Source organism: Anser brachyrhynchus (assembly GCF_964034855.1).
Source record: "Anser brachyrhynchus genome assembly, chromosome: 13".
Taxonomy (NCBI): domain Eukaryota; kingdom Metazoa; phylum Chordata; class Aves; order Anseriformes; family Anatidae; genus Anser; species Anser brachyrhynchus.
Window position 1 is genome coordinate 1917670 of NC_137708.1, and position 19105 is coordinate 1936774.

General features: G+C 47.6%; 2 protein-coding genes across 11 annotated transcripts in view; one reads left to right on the forward strand and one right to left on the reverse strand.

Moving 5' to 3' along the window:
- The window catches only part of CYSLTR1 (cysteinyl leukotriene receptor 1), a 99371-nt gene that overhangs the window by 14116 nt on the left and 66150 nt on the right, over window positions 1-19105 (reverse strand). For 3 of the 10 annotated variants that reach the window (XM_080554312.1, XM_080554314.1, XM_080554313.1), the window contains one exon: window positions 11461-11753. The exons of 1 other annotated variant lie outside the window; for it this stretch is intronic. In XM_080554312.1, the coding sequence (XP_080410438.1) occupies window positions 11461-11593 (133 nt within the window). In that variant the 5' untranslated portion in view covers window positions 11594-11753. Of the gene's footprint in view, window positions 1-1067; window positions 7989-9679; window positions 9809-11460; window positions 11754-14215; window positions 15006-19105 lie in introns of those variants that run through there. 6 more of the 10 variants (XM_080554308.1, XM_080554301.1, XM_080554315.1 and 3 more) reach the window with 5 other exon arrangements.
- Window positions 9938-18341, forward strand: LOC308177311 (uncharacterized protein). Its single transcript, XM_080554322.1, has 2 exons — window positions 9938-10056; window positions 15046-18341. The coding sequence occupies exons 1-2, from the start codon at window positions 10019-10021 to the stop codon at window positions 15734-15736; spliced, it is 729 nt and encodes a 242-aa protein (XP_080410448.1). The 5' UTR covers window positions 9938-10018; the 3' UTR covers window positions 15737-18341.

Genomic DNA, 19105 nt, shown 5'->3' on the forward strand with positions numbered 1-19105 from the left:
AAAAACAGCTCTCAGAAATGCTGCTCTAGTTCTCGAGAATAAAGCTATCTGCCTGAGTCAGAGCAAAACTATTGGAATCATTTTTCTCCCAAGATAATTCCCTTAAGTACACTGAAGAAGCAGCCCTGGGAAAAGAGATTTCTCCCTTAAAATTGGAGCTGGCAAACTTCACCCACCAGATTCAGCTAAGCACAGACACGTGTTATATATATTCATGGTCTCTACCTAAATTCTGGAGAACTGGAACTCAACTGGGACCTCTATCAAGAAGTTACTAAAATGTTTACTCTCAAGTAACCACTTTTTTATTTTTTTAAATTTGTTATTATTTCCAGTCCTAACCTCAGACATCATTTCCAATAATTATTCTCTCTTAGTGCTCTTAGTGGTGTTAATTATCACTGAGTGTTGCCCGTTTCCTCTTTCTTTCCCTTGCCTGGGCATTTCTAAGTCACATTGCAAACCTCGGGGTGCTGGGGTCAATGAGCTGGGCCAGTATCAAATGCCTCTGGTTTGCTCTAAATGCCTTCAGCTGTTTAATTGCTTTTAAGAGTGTGGTCCAACACCTTGGCACTTTAAGGCATGGCCTCAGGCTCTCACTACTTTTCTGCTTGTCGCTTGCACCCCTCCCCTCTGCCCGTCCCCCGAGAAGGCCTAATGCTGTGCCCACAAAGGGGCTGCCCCACGGTCACCCACGTTTACAGCGGAGGATCGTTGCCTTCCTGTTTACCAGCACGTTCAGATCATTCGGGCCATCTCCTGCTCACGTCAGGCTGATTTACAGCCCACAGCCACCCGTTCCCGGAGCCCTGCTCTTGCATGCCAAGGCGACCGCAGCGTCTCTGCAGCTCGCAGCCTGAGGCGCTCCTCTGCCAGATCTCCCTGGGTGGGGAGGAAAGCATCGCCGACGAGTGACCTGCTGTCTCCGGAGCCCCAGCAGGTATCAGGGGAGATTCGGCATTTGCAAAACTAGGATGCCCTGATGTTATGATCAATGACCGAAGGGATTTTTGCAACCCTTGCTACCCGCGGGTAGACACAACCGTGCTGGTGTAGTTCATGCTTACCTCTGCGGCTGCAGGTGCACCGAAACCATATTGGTTGGCTTTGTGGGGCCAGGCTGAGGAGCGATTGCTGAGCTGGCCGTGGTTTGTGCGTTAGCCCCAACACCAGCCTCTCCTTGAGACAGCTCAGACTTCTGAGACAACTGTACACACATATCTGAGATTTCTGGTGACTTCTTCCCCTGAAGATCATCCTACATCACGAAAATTGCCCTTTTTAGGCATTCTGAGTGCTGCAAGACAAATCAGCTATGCTTCTTTTTAATTTATATGCTGAGACTGACAAGAAATCGCTATTAAAGGACATTTGTTCAGATACTTGTTCTTAATATGGGTTACAAAGGAACTGAAGGACTTCCCTCTATCTAGCCACCTTTTCAGCTCTTCTTCCAGGGCCTTTCCCAATGTGCACCACCATGTTTCGGACAAATGCAACTCAAGCAGACTTACCACGTACTTTGTACATGCCAGTCCTCCCTGAAGGGCAGCAGACCCAAGGGAAATAATGCAGTTGTGAACTTCCACAGAAATTGAAGCATTTTGTGTCTGCCCAGTGCTAAACCTAATAACCAATTTCTGTACTGTCACGGTCAGGTTCCTCCACTGCCTTCCAAGTGAGATTTCTGCTTCTCATTCTTGCCTCTAAAGTTCTTTATTGGAACAGAATAAAGAGCATCAAGCTAGTATTTTCCATATCCCAGATTTTCACTGCAGGAACCACGAGCACTGGGTTTGGCTGAAGTCTTGGCCTGATCCATTATTTATTTAGCTGTACTCACGTGTTATTTCTATGCTGTGCATGTTTTCCTTCAGACTTTTCCCACAACGTTTTTTCCTTTTAGTCACTACAGGATTCCTTAGAACAGGACCATCATTATGTAAGCTTTATCTTTGTTCTGCGAAGATCGGGAATTTGGGAAAGAGCAAATCCAAAGGGCTACGCCAGGACAGAAATCAGCACGAGTACCTGCTGTGTCTCCCTGGCAGGGACCAGCTCTCGGCCCTTCTGTATCTTCACAACCCCACCGACTGCTGCAGCAGCAGCAGTGTCCTAAGTCAGCCTTTATTTTCCTCCTAAAATTTTCCTTTTTTCCTTCCTAAAGTTTCTTGGTCCAAGGCAACATCAAGAGGACCCCAGAAACAAGATGCAGGACCTGCCTTCCCATGCAAAATGTTTCACACATCCCAGTCCTCTCCTCAAGAGGAGGAAAAAAGCAAATCACGATGAAACAAAAGCCGTCTGCGCAGCCCATGTTGACAGCCACGGCGGTGATTCCCGCTCATGCTGGTTGTGTTTGAGGGCAGGCAGTAATACCACCCAGTTTCAGCTGGCAGTGAAAGTTATTTTCTTCTGAAAACCACTGCTGTGGCCTTAAAAAAAAAGAAACCTGTGGTAATTCCCCAGCGTAACAGATACGTTACTCCATGCCCCGGACTCTCTCCAGTTCTTTCATCTTATCAGCTTCAACAGGCTGATGATCTGCTGAGCGACAAGCCCTGGAAAACCCGATATCAGCTTTCTCTGATCTTACGACCAGAATTTCTCTGAGCAGATAAAAACCGTTTTCCTCTCTGATGCCCTCGATGACAACCGCTACAGCTGCCCCAGCTCGCCCAAAGCCCGGTTCCACCAGCACCGGGTAGCGATGCTCTGGTCTCCTCCCTGCTGCAGAGAGGTGACATCGGGAAGGCTATAAAGTAACTCCCGAAGCCAAACTCACCTTTGTGGGCTGTGTTTGTAATCCCAGGTGAGTTCTGTGGGTAACCCGAGGGATCCCGTGCACGGCCCAGCAGCAAGGAGCGCCAGCACAGCCGAAGGGAGGAACGGCAGCTGGCTGAGACGTGGATGCACAGGGGAGAAGCCATAGAGCAGGATGAGACCCGCGGTCCAGACTTACCTTCCTCCCCTACTTCGACCACAGCCTTTCTGTGCCATTAGTGTACTTACCTGTCTCGAGCTATTTGCCCCAAACTCTGTCTTTGCCACAAAAAGAACCTAGGTAAGCTAGGCTGTGAATTAGGGATTTCCACGGGAATCAAATCAAGCCTTTCCTGCTTCCTTTCATAGGGAAAGCAAAACAGCAGCCCAGGAAAGGGACTGGGCTGTTCTGGCCCCTGCCCATTCTCGGATTCTGTACACCCAGCAGCGGGGCTGCCCAGGCCCCGCAACCTGTCCACAATGCCTCTGCCTGGTCAGCCACAGCACCCGGCTGGTCCTCCAGCCAGGCCCTCCCGAGAGGATGTGGTAAGCATTGTCAGCCAGAAACGAACAATTTACATTTATCTTCTCAGTATTTCTACTAAACAGGAGGGCTCAGCAGGAAAAGCATCCTGTGTGCAACCCAGGAAGCTGCTTTGTAGGACACAGCTCAGGTCTGAAGCTCACCAAGGTGTATTTTTACAGTACTGAAGCTAGTCCTATTTTAATTACAATTACATTCAGGTCTGTTACGACTTCTGCAAACCAACCCTGGGCAATAGCTACACAGGTGCAGAAGAGATGTGACAGCTGTTGCTGTAAAATAGGTGTTTAAGCTGCATCCACGCCTTTTCTCAGTTACGGCACCACTGCTGCAGACATGAAGCAAAGGAACAGTGAGGGCTCGTGCAAGAACCTGCAACGTCGCTGCTACAGCGCCCTGGCATGAGCTGCAGTGTCGGGGACAGCTGGTCTGCAGCAGAAAGCACCACCTTGGCACCACCAGATTTCTTGGGTCATCTGGCACGATGCAAATCTAAGTCAAAGACCAGAGTGATCTGCCTCATACAAAGCAGAACACTGAGATGTAGAAACAGATTAGAAACCTTCAATACATGACAGCTGTTTTGCTAACTGCATCCAGACTAAAGCCAACGACACACAGCTGGAGCAACCCTACAGCTCATATTTATAGGGTAGAAAATGGTCACTTGAGGGTTCAGATTTGGGGTTCTGCCTGCATCGCTCTGACGTCTGTGCTGTCTCTGGCAGGTTCCCCAGAGCTGGATGTGGGCCCCGCTCAGCTCCTGGGAATTTATCAGCTCATCCACTGGGCATTGCTTTGGGCAGCCTGTCTGTGGTGGGACTGAAAGATCCTCTGAGCCCCAAGCAACCCTCCAGTGAAGAGAAACACAGGAGATGCTCAAAAGCTTGATGGCAAGCATCAGAGTGCAGGGTGGGCATGGCCAGCCAGGTCTCTGGCATGCAGAAGGGGGCAGGGGAACAAGGACAGTGTCACCGCTGGAGTCCCTTGCGTGCAGCATTAAAACATTTCTAGCGCTGAGAATTTCTGGTCAAACAAATGTGCTTCTGCATCACGAGTCTCATGTCTTTCTAGTTTGTGACTCTCTACCAAAATAAGGGTGAATGTATTTGTGGGAAGATGCGAGGGCACACACGAGGGCAGAGGGTGGCTATGGACACGGTTAGGAATTTCCTGGCTTGGGATTTACCCTCTCTGCATGCTCACAGGTGGCTGTGTGCTGCCAGGTTAAACCTGCCTACCCATAATTATATTATTGACATAAAAAACGTTAAATGGGAACACAAAGAAATCTTGACAATGAGGGAAAATGGCCAACTTTTTTACTGTTTAAGCAATCTGGGTATTAAATAGGCCGAAGTAACTCCCTTAGGACAACCAAGTTTCCCAAAAATATTTCTAGGGTTGCCAGTGAGTTTAACTACTGTGCAATTAGGTTGCTCTCTTAATTAACTGTTTTTCTATCAAAGTTATTTTTTCCATCTGTGTGGTCTCACTAGGAAACAATTTACTAATGTCTGTCATCTGTCCAAGCAAAATACATCTACTAATATGGGAATTGCATGGAGTCGCACAGAATTGCTTCCTCCTTTCATTCTTTTAGGCAAGAATAACACTCTAAATAGCTCCTCAGATCTTTTATTAAAGGAATAATAAATTATTCTTACTGTCAAGCGACTTTCCCCCATGCCAGCTAGAGATAACCAATGTCAATCTTTAATACAGAGAAGGCAGATTCCTGGCAAACAGCGAAGGCAGTGCCGGTAATTCATTTTGCTGTTTTTTTTTTTCAGCTTCCTTCGGCAGCAGCAGGGTGGTTTCAGGTGATGGTTGAACGTACAATGATCGGGACGGGGACAAATTGTGGCCCTAGTTCTGGTGCCTGCAGTGGGTTGGGGTTTCTTGCTTTGATGGAGCTGTCAGAGAGCACTGCCCAGCACAGGGCTCCCCAGCCATGCCTCCACATGTGTGCTAAACTCTTGCAACCCCAAATATCCCTTTGGGCTTTTCTGATGGTCCTGTGTTTACCTCCCACCAACACAACAAGCTTTTGCCCTGCTAATGTTTGCCACATAGGTGTAGAAGTTGGAGAAGACACGCTGCGGGTCAATACGCAGTTGATGGGACATGGGACAAGGCTGGGACAACGTTGCTCCCTGTACCAGTACGTGACCTGCCACGAGGGTGGTTGGTACGGGGTTAGAGAAACCGGCTGCTGCCCAGCCTGACGCCTCCTCACACCAGGACAGACGCCGCCTTTCCGTGCTGGCAGGAGGGCAGCACGTCGCCAGAGACAGGGCCAGGTGTTGGCAGCAAACAGGATTTCTTATTATCCCATATCCCACAGGACTAGCCTTTGTCACTGCAGGCTGTCTGCCTTCTTAATAGCAATTTTTGGAGGGGAAATATTGATGTTTGCATAGGAAATCTTCAGGCACATTTTTAGGACTAATTCAATTGAAGCCCAGCAGGACCCGCGCAAATCTTCCATTTCTTGCTGCTGTTAGGAAACAGAAATCTCATTCTAATGAACTCAGCCATTTGCAATGTGTCCAGACCCCGAGGGATGTTTTCAGTTAACAACTGAATTTTCAGTAGCAGTGGATCTTCATTCTTTACTCAATGATAATTCACTATTCCGGTTTATGAGCCTGAACAAAACACAATTTTCTTTAAAAAGCAAACAAAGCAAAACAACCCCCAGATATCAGGAAAAACAAACAGAAAATCTCAACCTCAAACCAACGTAGACTTGGGAAACAACTAATGCCAAACTTACAAACATATTTGCAAATATCTTCTTCTACTGTAGCCTCAGTCACTGGAAAATAACTTCCTTTTCCCTCAAGGCAAATCTGAAGTAGGATTCATATTACAGGGAAGCACCGCAAGTGTTTTCGGAGGAACCGATTCCCAAAGGAAGTCTGGAGGAGCAACACGTTTGTCCTCCTAGCACTCAAGGACAGCAGAGGACACATTTCTGGGAAATGGCGTTGAACACACTCCAGAACAGTAGCAGCAACCACACGTCCACACGAGAACCTCCTGTCGGCTTCCTGGATGTCCTGCCCCGTGGGAGCCCACCAGTGTCTGCAGATGCCCAGTATGCACTGGTGCCAGTGCTGCAAGGGACTGGGACGGAAGAGGAACCACCCAAGTGTGTCCCGAGTCTTGCCAGTCCTGAAGATAACTGAATTTTGGCACATCCCTTTGCCTGTACCAGGGCAGGTGATGGGATGCCCGTTGCTGGTACCAGCTCCTCCCCTGCCTGGTGGCTCCACACGTAGCTGCTGGCTGTGTAGCAGCGCCGTGATGCCCGGCCATACCAAAACGAAGGCCAGCGGAGCAGAGAGGGCAGGCGCTCGGGGGAGCACGGAATTGGGGCGAGCACCACACACAGAGACTAGAAGAGCAGTGCCTTCCTGGGAGGAGAAGCAGGCTTAGTTTCCAGCGTGACTCAAAATGCAGGTGTCCTTGGACCACTCGGAAACACACAGCAGTGCTGCTGTGGGACGTGAATATCACTTGGGTGCAGTTTCATTTACTGTGAAGCAGAGCTCAATTCCCGGCCACGTTACTACAGAAACGTTAACAAAGTAAATTCATGGAGCGTGGAGCGAGAAGCACGTGTGGTACACGCTAAGAAACAGACAGAGGGGGTGCATTGGGTCTCTCTCTGTATACGTGTAGCAAATGCTACCTTCTTGCACTCAGAAGAAACCAGTTGAAAAGCAAAAGACATTATCAAATATGTGCTGGAAATAGTGCTGCTGTGCCCCAGAGGGGAAGAGCACCCAGCGCCCAGCCAGGCAGCAGGGAAGGCCTTGGGCCGCACAGAGGGAGTTTCTTTTATTGCCCTGAGATCGGTACTCGGATTTCTGGGGTGAAGCAAGGCAAGGAGCAGACCAGTCACTCCCAGTGACACAGCTCGCTCCCGTTTCCCTCCGTGAGGGAGGGCCGAGGGCAGAGCAGCTCCTGTGGCCAGGCGTGCTTCCAAGGGGCACCTCAGTGCCGCGCCAGTGCTTTGGCTGGCTGTTCGAAACAGTATCACATACGGGATGCATATAGGGTGCAGCTTCAAACCCATGAACACAATTCTTACTGAAAGACCGCAGACAAGAGCTCACCACCCTCTTTTGTGGCAAGCTGGGGGATGTGGATGTGGTTTTCTGTGTCGTCACGTGCTTCACACTCCGTATCTCTTCTCAGGTGTGAGGAACTGGATGGTCCCACACCATCTGGACAGCATTTAGTTTTCTACAGAAAACAACCGGCACAGGCTGAAAAACGAACCACCAACAATAAAACAGGGCCAGCAAAGTCTTGGGACAGGGTCATGAGGAAAGGAAGGTATCGGAACAGTCTGGAAGGAAACTGGAGGTCTCGAAAGACTTTTGGTCAGATTATTTATGAAATGTAGGAAGTATGAGAAAAGTAAAACTTTGTGTATCTTGGCCTGAGGTTGAAAAGGAAAGTTCCTTATCCATTCTTGCAGATGATTATGCTTTTGGTTCTTGTTTTTTTCTGGAAAATCTGGTAAAAATTCACCATGTAGCCTTCCTGATTTTCCTATGCATCTCATCCCAGGTAACAAGGTCAAAACATTTGGCCCTACTTATGTTATAGGTGAGACTCAAAGAGTAAGCCTATAAATCTTCATGTATGTGGTAAGTACAAAAAACTAGAAAAAAAGAAAGTTAAAAATAAAGGGAGAACATAGAATAAGAATAAATGATACTTCAGATAAATGAAGGCAAGTAACAAGGGGACACTTAACAAGCAAAAACGCTATTTCCAGTAGGAAGATCTAGACTGGGCCTCAAGGAAATGAGGAGAAGTCATTAGGGGACATTAAAATCTAATCAAGACAAAGTACTGGATGAGTAACAGCAGTGAAAAAGAACCTTCTGCGTTGATGGGATGTAATAAGTTCCTTTAAAGTCAAATATAATTTTACGATTCGATAAGCTAAGTAGCAGTGTTATGCTGTGGTGTAGTAAAGGTGTAAAGAACACTGCTAATCAATGCACAGAGCTGGCCAGAGCTCTCAAACAAGGGTGTAACACAAAATAAACAGGTTATGGAAAAATGCTGGGAACCGTCTCCTACTGCACAAATCGTTGTGAGCTGGCTTATCGGGGTTGCTGCGCACCTTCTGGTTACGTCAGGGAGATGGAGGTGAGTTCAGAGGGGAGCCCCGCAAGTGAGCGCTTGTCAGGAGCAATTAGTAAGGTGGGGGGGATTAACTGGGGGAGCTGCCTACAGCTTCCCCGTGGTGGGTCCGTCTCCTCCCAGCCCTGCAGCAGCGGGATGGAGAGGGGCACAGCTCAGCCCCGGAGCCCTCACCTCACCCCCGCCGTGCCCCCCCCGTACCAGGGTTTTGCAGGGCGGGCACAGGCGGGGGAAGCACTCTGATGAAACGGGTCATGCCCCGGCGAAGCAGAGGGTTTTGCTTTATCTTTTCCGGGGGTGGGCTAATATTATGAAATTTCAAGCTGCTGAGAAAGCATGTGACTCTCACAGAGTTTATGCTCTCGCAGCTGACAATTTTGTTTTATCATCCTGACAAGCAAAATAACCAAATATCATAGAAACAGTAGCTGTAAAAAAAATTAAAAATCACTACAGAGAGCCTCTGGGCAAAAGCCAACTCATCCTTATTAAAATCAAATACAAAAATAAATATAAATCAAAATGTATGTAATTTAATCACAAGTCGAATTCCTTTTTTCGGGGACTTTCTGTGGCTTTGGTGAATGCCCTCTCCCCAGTACCCCACTGCAAACCCACGGCTGCAGCCGCCTGCGAGCGCGCAGGTGAACGCAGGGCCCCGTCCTGGTCAGATCTGGGCTGTAATTCTTGGGATTTCAGCCGCTTTATCCCCCCTCCTACAGCTTTCTGCGGCTTGGAGGAGTGGTGAGGGGAAGGGTGCTGCCAGCAGAGCTGTTACCAGGCTGGCAAACTCAGAAAGCAAGGCAGCTTTCGTTTCTGCATTTAATTCCCCGCTTTGATGTGATGACTCTGAGCGGGAGATCGATATTCGAGATCAGGTCGGGAGCTATGGTGTTGTGCTCGCGTGTGTACAAACACCCGGGTCTGCTATTCCTCAGGATATCTGCAGGACCCTGCTCCGCTCTCCCACTGCAGTGAGACCCCGTGGGAAGCCCGCCCGGTACTGAAACGCCGACAAGCTCAGCTTAACCCACGTCACCCCTGGAGAACAATAGGGGAAGGTTGTGCCAACGTCATCAGCACCAAACCCGGGTATCCCCAGCAACACCAACACAAACACCCGTCGGGGTGGCCCGGTCCTGCTCTGCATGCTGGAGGACACCGCTTCTATATTCAGAAGAAACTCGTTTTTTTACTCACGGATAATCTGCGATAGCTCATGTGACACCCAGACAAACCCAAGCTCTCATCGTCATCTGCTCCAGCTGTTGCGATGTAGTTGAGGAAGTGTCTGGGACTCCTCTACCACACAGGGCATCAATTTTTCCAGACATTTGAAAGTTAATAACTGTCATAATTCAGGCGAGCAGTTCTTGTGAAACCAGCTCTGGGGATGGTGCCTAGCCAAACAAATCCTGTCGGCGTAGCCCAGCGCTCTGACGTGGTGCACTATGCACGGGGCTATATATAAAAACCAGGAAGCAATCCAAGGGAAACGGCACACTTAGCTCTGCTGCAGACCATACACAGCATACAGTGATGGAGAAAGCTATTTCTGGCTGCTTTTTCCAGCAAATGTAAGTATTTTTGCTTTTAAACTAAGTGAAAGCTAACATACTTCATTACAGTCAGGGTATTCGGTGGTAATTTGGGTTTCAACGTTGTTCTCCTCTTCTATATGTTCTCTGACACAATTCCAAGAAGAATTCTGAAAGGAACTATTTGTTTAAGAGTAGGAGATATTTTATGTACCTCTCAGACTACAATGACATAACCAAGACCGTTGAGGAGCTATTGTTAACTGGAATTTGTAAATTGTCTCAGGAGAACGATGTCGGTACAGATAAAAACCAGCACGGATGAAAATGCTAATTCAGGAAACCTGCCATGGGTTTGAGCTGAGGCTGCTACCTGGAGCAGGACTAAACAGAAGCTGTCTAAGTGTCACTGTCCACATGTAGCAACCCGCCTGCGGATGACCTGCAAATAAAACCACAAGAGGCTGCTTTGAAAACCATAAATAAATAGATGACTCGGCTCAGGTTGCCTTCTTTGCCGGTTCTGGCCATTGTGGCAGGACGGGGGCAGCCGTTCTGGAAGCAGCCCCTGTGCCCGTTTCGCTCTGGTCCCAGCCCAGGCCTGATCCCACCTACCTGGCAAGGACAGAGGAAGGTCTGGTGATGGAGAGCGGCTGCTCTGCGCTCCCCGTGGTCCTCTGCGGGCCGGCAGGGTTTGCCAGCTGGGGGAAGCTCTTTTATCTTATATGAGGGCTGTGGCTGCCTACTGATAAGGCCAGGACCTCAGCAATGAGGACTGTACTCTAAAACTTTCCTTGGTGCCTGTGGGCAGCACTCCCTCCTTCCCCTAAAACCTAGCCCATGCCCACTCAGCATTCAGGAGGGCGCACACCAGCAGGTACCAAAATTGTGCTGAGGGCCATTGAAGCTCTAAATGCAACTTAATGAAGGTCCAGTGCCAGGAATGTCTCCTAGCTCTGCTTATTTTACTAGAGTAGATGTATCCAGGCAGCGTTCAGAGCAAGTACTGGGACCTGGGATGCTCTTTTCCCTAGGAACTCCCCCCAGCTACCCATATGTGGTCCCCGAGCCTTTCCTAATCCCTGCCCAGGCCCAGGGTGTCAGCTGTTTTCCTGTGCTGTGCCCAGATTCCTTAGGTGGTACGAAAAGCGTCCCCGCCTCAGGACAATCTGCAGCCTGCTGGTCGGGACGCTGCTGAGAGATAAACATCTCAATCCCCTGCGGCAAAGGAGGAAATCGAACCTAGTTCTGCTGCATTCTGGGTGGGAGCTTTAACCACTAAATCATAGCATGAAAGGGGTGGAGGGAAGGAGCCACGGCAATGATCCCATCTCCTGAAGCAGCCGTTCCCTGAAAGGAAGGACACCATGGACACGTCTTGAACAGGAAGGCATCATCCTTTGGGAAACTCCAGTTCCTCTGCAAAGTGCCTTGTGACCTTACCTGAAATGTTGGCAGCGTTACGTAAATCACCAAAGCTTTCAGGAAGGGAAGATGTGAAAAACACTTTGAGCTCCTGAGCATCTGGACCGGCTGCTTCTGGGCATGTCCTCCGGCTGTACCGGCTGCTCAACATCCTTTTCCAGCACTCGTCATTGCGACAGTCTGTGGCTCATCACCAAGACCCGGGGTGCAAGATAGGACCCGACGCCCAGAAGCTCCATGTTAAAATGTTCCACATGGCCGTGATGAAGATCTGTTGTAAATCCAAACTTTGGTGTCTTCTTCGTTTTGAACTTCCATGAAAAAAAAAAAAAAAAGATGGAGGAAATACATGAATGGACAAGCTCACTGGAACAATCTGGTTTTATCAACATGGCAAACTTCCTCTTGATGCAGTTTATTTTCCAGTGAAGTATTATTTCCACATTTTACAGAGATGTAAAAGCCCGAAGTTAATGAACTGCACATTTTCTTCACTCTTTCAGCTGCTCAAACCAGTTCAGATTTGTTTACTACTCTTCATCTGGGAATCACAGCCTTGAGTTTAGCTGAAGTCTTGTGGCCAGCTATGTTGTTCTTCAGCACGCAGCAGCCTGGGCGAGGTTATGTGTACTTTCCACCATGTGACAATTCATGGCAGTGGCCAGTTGTCATAATATGAGCAAAGATCTTTGAGGGAAACAATTTGTCTGCTCAAAAATCTACTTAATATTAAAATATACAAAAAAATAGGCTGCAATCCAAAAAAGGGGAAAATGTTCTAAATAATACCTGTTCAAACAAGGAGCAGCTTGCTTGAATAACAAGATAAATCAGAATTCAACTACACATACCACAGCTTGGCTTTCCTCCACTCCTAGCCAGGGAGAGGTACGAGCTTTCACACTGTGGATTGGGATGGTTTGTTCCAATAGTAGATCCTCATTTCATCAATGCTCTCTATCCAAACAGATGGCCAAACCAGTGCTCAGAGATTAACCTTTCTCTTCACCTCCTCTTTCATCAGCAGTGAAGCAAAGCCACTTCTTTGTAAGTTAGTTTACAGTAAAGGGACTGAACTGTCAAAGGACTTTGTTTTAATGGAAAGAACAGTGAATAACAGAAAGGTTTTGTTTTTTACAGAAATTGAAGGATCATTTTTTTCTAGTTATTCACTGTGGCAAACTAGGATAAGACGAACTGTATCACAATTCAGATGGAGTAAAGCACTAAATTTTTCCTACTTCTTTGGAAAAGGATTCCACTAACAAGTTGGCTCAGATATATAAAAGAAAAGAAAAGGTGCATATGAATTTTGGATGAGTCAAACTGGTATAAACCAAGCCTCAACAAGCAACAGGAATCCCACCCTTAAAAAAGTTGGCTTGAATAGTACCTTTCATAGGAATTACACAGAATTATCGCTTTTGCATCATCTCACCAAAACAAAAAAAAAAAAAGGCAAGAACTAAATCAGCCACACGGACCTGTTAGGTAACTCTGCAGGAAAAGCTTTGTAGTACAAGCTCCAGGGTGCTTATATTAGGAATACCAGGAACTTACATAAGGAGATAGGTGCTAAAGTATAGAAGAAATGGCATTGTTACATTTAGCTAAATTTGTGGCCACCTCACCAATGATCTCATTTTAGAGCCACTACTCAAAATAAAAGGGAATAACTGTCAAAGTTCCATGAGAACAGAATCTGGATAAAGATGGGTTTGGAAGCATTACAACAAACAACTGAGGCACAACTAAACGATGAACTCGAAACACAACACAAACAGCCTTGTAGATGACTCAAACAAAATTGTTAGTGTAACTGTAACAGCGATATTATTTTAATGATTGGAAATAGTGCTTTCTGAGCGAAGAGTACATTGCTGTGGCCCAGGGTGTCCTCAACAAATAAATGTTCAGGTGTGACATGAGCCGTAACTTTAATATTATCTGAAGAGATGGTTCTTGACAAAATCGACATTATTTCATTTGTAGGTAGGGGTTATTAACATTTGGTAACCTAAATGCTTTTCAGTGACGTGAGAAATAGGGCTGAGAGGCAGCTGAAGTCCATCAGCCTACCGGCAGATGATGTCTGTTCCTCCCTGTACTCCTAACACCCACCCAGTGTGCTCCTGAACGTTCCCAGTAATGGAGGGTCCACGATTTCTCACGACAAACTATTCCAATGCTCGATCATCCTTCCTGTTAATGCTCTCCTTACTTGTGATCTGAATTATCTTAACGTAAATTAAACAAATGAGCGTCTCCTGTAATCCAGACTGCGCAACCCTGACTCCCTTCCCTCTGTATCACGTTTTATCTCTCTCATCACTGTCTTCAGTCTCCTTGAAACACCGTCAGCAATCAATACTCTCTTGAACTGCTGACCTCAAAACTGGTTTCAGCGCTTCAGTCAAGACTTAACTTGTGCCAAGCAAAACCGAAGACTCATCCCATGTATTTCCAGACACCATTCCTGCCTGTGCATCGCAGGACGGTCCCTGCCTTTTCCCAGCGCGAGTGTTGCTGACACGAGCTGTGGGTGTTGCAAACACCGCAAGGTGCAGGCTGTACCGATAACCGCGTGTGTCGGCACTGCCGCCTACGGCAGCCATCCTCCTCCTCGGGCTTCTTCCCTCTCCCTCCCACACCTCCGTTCCTCCTCTCGCTCACCACGTCGCAGGCACCAGCTCCCGTCTAGATCTGAAACTGTACTTGCGGATTCGTGGTAACAGACTTAATAAGCAAGCTTAATAAGCACAAACTCTAATACCTGTTGTAGTTAATGAGAACGCACAAAAGGACAGATGTCTGCAAGATCTTCTGATACAGCATTCCTTCCATCTCTGATAATTAGCCTCTTCTTCTTTTCCCACCTTGCTGTGCATGACTTAATTGTTGTTTCGTCTAGTCCACGTTCCCTTAGCTTGTTCCTTTGTAGGAATGCTTCGTGAAGCAATATTGGAAGTCTTTGTTTTCTCCCCCATGAGATCTATTATCCTTCTACAGAAGGAAGCTGAGATCATTTAATAGGCTTTATCTGTGAGAAAACCACATTAGTCTTCCTTACGTACACTATTTCTTAGATAACAATGAGTCTGATTATTTCAGTCATTTTCTGGGAACTAGCTCCTCTTGCTCTTCCCTTTGAAAGTCAGGGACCACCTTTGCTATTTCATGTTTTCTGGAGCTTCTTTAATTTTTCTTTTAAGATTTCCCAGTGTTATTATGTTGAATTATTGACCCACAAAGGCAAACAGAAAAAAATATAAAAGCTTTCATAATGAAAGTAGCCCTCTTCTGACCTTAATTTTCCCAGTAACGGTCAAGTCATTCCAGTTCCCTGAAATGACCCCTGCAATAATTACAAGAAAACGCTATAATTCCTAGGTTTTATATGCAATTCATTTAATAATTGATGAGCTGTGAGGATTTCACATACTGAATGACTCTGAAGCTGGGTAACTGACCAAAGCCACAATGATGCTGGATTGTGCAGGATGCCAGCCGCTGCCTGTACGAAAGCAGGTAATATAATGCTAATTTTCTGCAACGTATCCCGCTCATCTTACATGTAATCAACTTTTTTTATATGCATTCCAGGTATTCTTCCCTGACTAGTATTTCTATGGAGAGAGACCACATGAAAGACCTCAGAAGATACCTGGTACTTAAATATATCCAATACCTTGTCCTGTCTTCTTCAAATGCTGTCAGCACCCTTCTGGGCTTGCTGGGCAGCTTGTACGTGACAATCATCCTGCAGTCTGCAAAGGTTTCATCCAAGTCCACCACAGTTCTCATCGCGAGTCTAGCAAAAGCAGACATCCTGGTTTCTGTTAGTGTTGCTGCTGAAATGGTCGCGTGGACCTTTGATGTTGCTATCTCATCTCCAGCATTCGCCTCGGCCCTGCTGCAGAACCTGCTCACTGCAAACGCACACATCAGCGCCTTGCTGCTGAGCTGCGTTGCCCTCGAAGCTTACTTGATCACCTTCTTCCCCACAGAGTCTCGCCGTCTGCGGACAGTGAAAAATGCCCGATGGACTTCCAGGATCATCTGGCTCTTGGTAGCCGCCGAGTGCATCCTGTTCCAGACGGATGACCTCCTGAAGGCCGGCGGCGCTCCTGCTCCCGTCTGCAGCCCTTTGGTGTTTCATTTCTCCAGCAGGGCCGCAGCCCTTCTCAGGTCCCTCAGTTACTTCCTGGGCATTCTTCTAAGGATCGTCAACGTGTACTTCTACTACAAAATATTTTTCAGCATGTCCAACAGATCTACACTAAAAACAAAGTAGTGCGTATTGCCAGGGAAGGCAGTGCTGTGACACCAAACAGAAGACACTTCAATGCAAGCTCCAGGTATTGGTTTGAAAACCATTTTGCTGTGGCTGTTTGTGCTAGCAGCCTGAGCACAACGCGGTCCCGCTTTGCACGTTCTCAAGTTAGAGTTTGTTCACTGTGCAGGTGAAACAAACGACATTTCATTCAGGGTTGGGACAAGTGAAAAAATTCAAGTATTTTTATATAAAAAGGGTGCTTAGAGGCTTACTCAGGGATCTGTTGAGTCAAGAGCTGTATAACAGTACACTAAGGACATTGCCTATGTCCTAAAATCTCGCTAACCCAGGTGAACCACTGGGACCAGCAGGTAGGATCAAGAGACAAGGCGAGCCCCAAGCTGAGCTCATGGGCTGGTCCCGTGGCCAGCATTGGCCCCACCACGGGAGTCCCCGGGACAGAGCGAGGCAGAGCTGCCACCTTGGTGTGCCCATGGAGCTGCTCCTGGGAGGTGACCACAGCAGGGTAGTGTCTGGCACATCCCCAGCCAGAAATGCCAGAATGCAATCCTTTGCTGCAGCCCTACAACTGGAGAGAGGGCTTGAGAAAAACCCCGTGCTGAGGACTCCGTGCCCTGTACCCGGAGGGAGCTGGGATTTTGGTGGCTGTGGTTTCTGAGGCAGAGAAGGACACGCAGGGGTTAGCAGAGGCGTTCCAGGCCCGCTGGGGGTGCGGAAGAGCAGGGCCGTGGGTGCTCCTCTGACCACGCTGAAGCTCAGGTGGATGTGTGACAGAGCTGCTACCCGGCTGTGGTGATTCCTGGGGTCCCCTCGAGGCACTGGGAGGTTATCAGCGAACATAAAGTACCCCAGCTACCTCGGATGCTCCCTGACGCACAAAAGCACACAGCTATGTCCTCCTGCACTGCGGGGGAGACGTCCTCCAGCTTCAGAAAGGTTTTAAATCATCTGAGAACACCTCCCGGTGTTGCCTTGCCTTCAATATCTATGCCTCAGTTTCCTCGTCTGTGTGGCGGGGATGGGGATAACTGCATTTTGTCCCCTCTCAAGGGGGCCGAGAGATCAAACTTCTGCGGCATGTTCTGCAACCCAGGGGTCATAAAAGATGGAAAGAAAAGCGAAATAAACCCAAATGCTGCATACAGCCTCCCTCTGTCATGTTTCCAGACATTCACCTTGCCAGCTTGAACACAGCAGTAAAACTCTGCCTATCTGAGAAGGAAAAGACCGTGGGGCACAAAGCCCAAGTGCAACGGATTTTGGTTCCAAGCTGCCCCCCTCCAGGCTGTGTTAGGTCCTCACACGCAAACCTGTACCCGTGAGTACCTGACGTGCCCCACTAGCACCAGCTCCTGGGCAATTAGACTGTCAGGGCTGCAAATTGGATCTGTGGGCACTTTTCTGAGTGGCCTGTGATCCAAGGCGACAGGAGGCCCCGGAGCTGTCAATTAGAGATGAGACTTCAGAGACACAAAGCGAGCAGTGAGTGCGGAGGAGTTTCCTGCTCTGCTCCTCTCACCAGCTAGTTTCTAAATTTCGCAATCACACTTTTCGTACTTGGTCTCAGAAATGTTTTTTTTTTTCCCCTCCTTCACCGCAATAAACTTGATCCTCCCTGCTTCCTTTCCTCCTTCTCTTTGCGTTTCTTCACGATCCTCGTTACACTCCCTGAGAAAGGGCTGGATTGTTGCTTCTACGCCAAAAATCAAACAGTAATAACGTGGATGTACTTGGCTGGCTCTAAGAGGTGAAAGTACTGAGCTCTTACCTACAACTGCTGAAGTCTTTTAAAATTGTCTAATCAGTTTGGCTGCAGTAACAGACTAAAAAAAAAAAAAAAAGGAAAAAAAGATGAATATTTTTATTACGGAAGTTCACAGAAGTTTGCTGTGTACGTGCAGCTATTTATGATAAATATTGGTGGTGTCAGAGCTCCTGTCCGCAGAGATGTGGACAATGCAGGGCCAGAAGCGAGTGAAGAGTGCCTGAGATGTTTCTCAGAGGGCTCAAAGGAAGCACTGCTGAGGGCTGGCTATCGAGCAAAAGCAGAACAGACACATAATCAAGTCACTTAAAAAACTTTGATGCAATCCCTTAAACTAGGATGTTGCCCAACAAAGCCGATTTCTTCTGCAAGAAGGACATATTAATAATTAGAGGTACTGTGACGTGTTTGTATTTTGAAAGCCTGAAGTACTACTTTCATGAGAAACTAAATGCTACCTGAAGTGCCGTAATAAATAAAGTTCTGTTTGTTAAAGCATACACATTATTTATTACAAACGCGCATTCTTTCCAAGGATCTTTCACCACTACACTTCCCGCGTTTCCTACAAAAGCCCAAGCAGATGCCTGACCAATCACCAGTGGATTGGAGCTTTTTTTTTTGCTCTATAAGGCTTACAGCTTTTTTAATCTTCGAATTCATCACTTGGCTCGAGATTTTTTTTTCTTTGCTTGGCTTTTGCGACAAGTGCCATTGCCCTCAGGACAATCTTTTTCTTAAAAAGTTAATGAAAGCAAATACTGAGCATGACTTGGCTTAGACAGCGTGTAAAAACAAGGTAATTACAGTAAAACACGTCAGATATCGTTCTGGCATCTGGGAGTTGGGATCCCAATTGACCAAGCTGCACGTGCACGAGCATTTGCAGAGGTTGGCACTTTCTTTTGCTCTTGCCAGGGGGACATGGGGACACGGAGCTTTTAGCAGCCCTTTTACTAAAGCGGCTTTAGCTCAGTGCTGTTTTCCCTGCCCAGGAGGAAAATGGGCAATGGGAAACCATGCTGCCTGCCTGCTTTACTGTCCTGTCCTGTGGGGGCCAGGCTGTGGCTCTTTGAGGTTCATTTACCAGGCTGTAGCTCAGCATCTTTGGCCGCACACCATTCCCTCTCCTTGGCCGGGTGGTTGGTTGCCCTGTCTGGATTCCTGCGGCTCTCCAGCTTTGCCCAGATGCTCCGTCAGGAGACAGGTGATTATAGCAAGGGGAAACCCTTTTCTGATCACTGCAATATTTTTTTTTCTTAAGGTTTTAAATAATTCTTTTTCTCTCCGGACGTATTGGCAATGATTAATAAAGCAGTTATTGCACTAGGTTCATCTCCTGGATGTCTACTCCGCGTCCGATACATTCAGTGTCAGTCATGGCAGTGTTTAAATAACAGCAAAAGGAGGCTGTCCTAACTAACTGCCCATCTCCCCGTCTGCCACAGCAAGGGAACGACCAGCAGCTGGCACTCCTGGCAGCTTTAGAAAATGAGAGAACAAAATGGAAGTACTTGTAGGCGCAGACAAGAGCCAGGACCCCCCTTCAGGGAGCACTGCTGTGCTGTGCTGTGCCTTTCCTATTTGTCTTCTCAGTCTTG

Excerpts from the sequence above, each read along its gene's own strand:
- LOC308177311 (XM_080554322.1), top strand. The coding sequence starts at position 10,019 with ATGGAGAAAGCTATTTCTGGCTGCTTTTTCCAGCAAAT. Across the intron at positions 10,057-15,045 it reads GGCTGCTTTTTCCAGCAAAT|GTATTCTTCCCTGACTAGTA; the intron begins GTAAGTATTTTT and ends TATGCATTCCAG.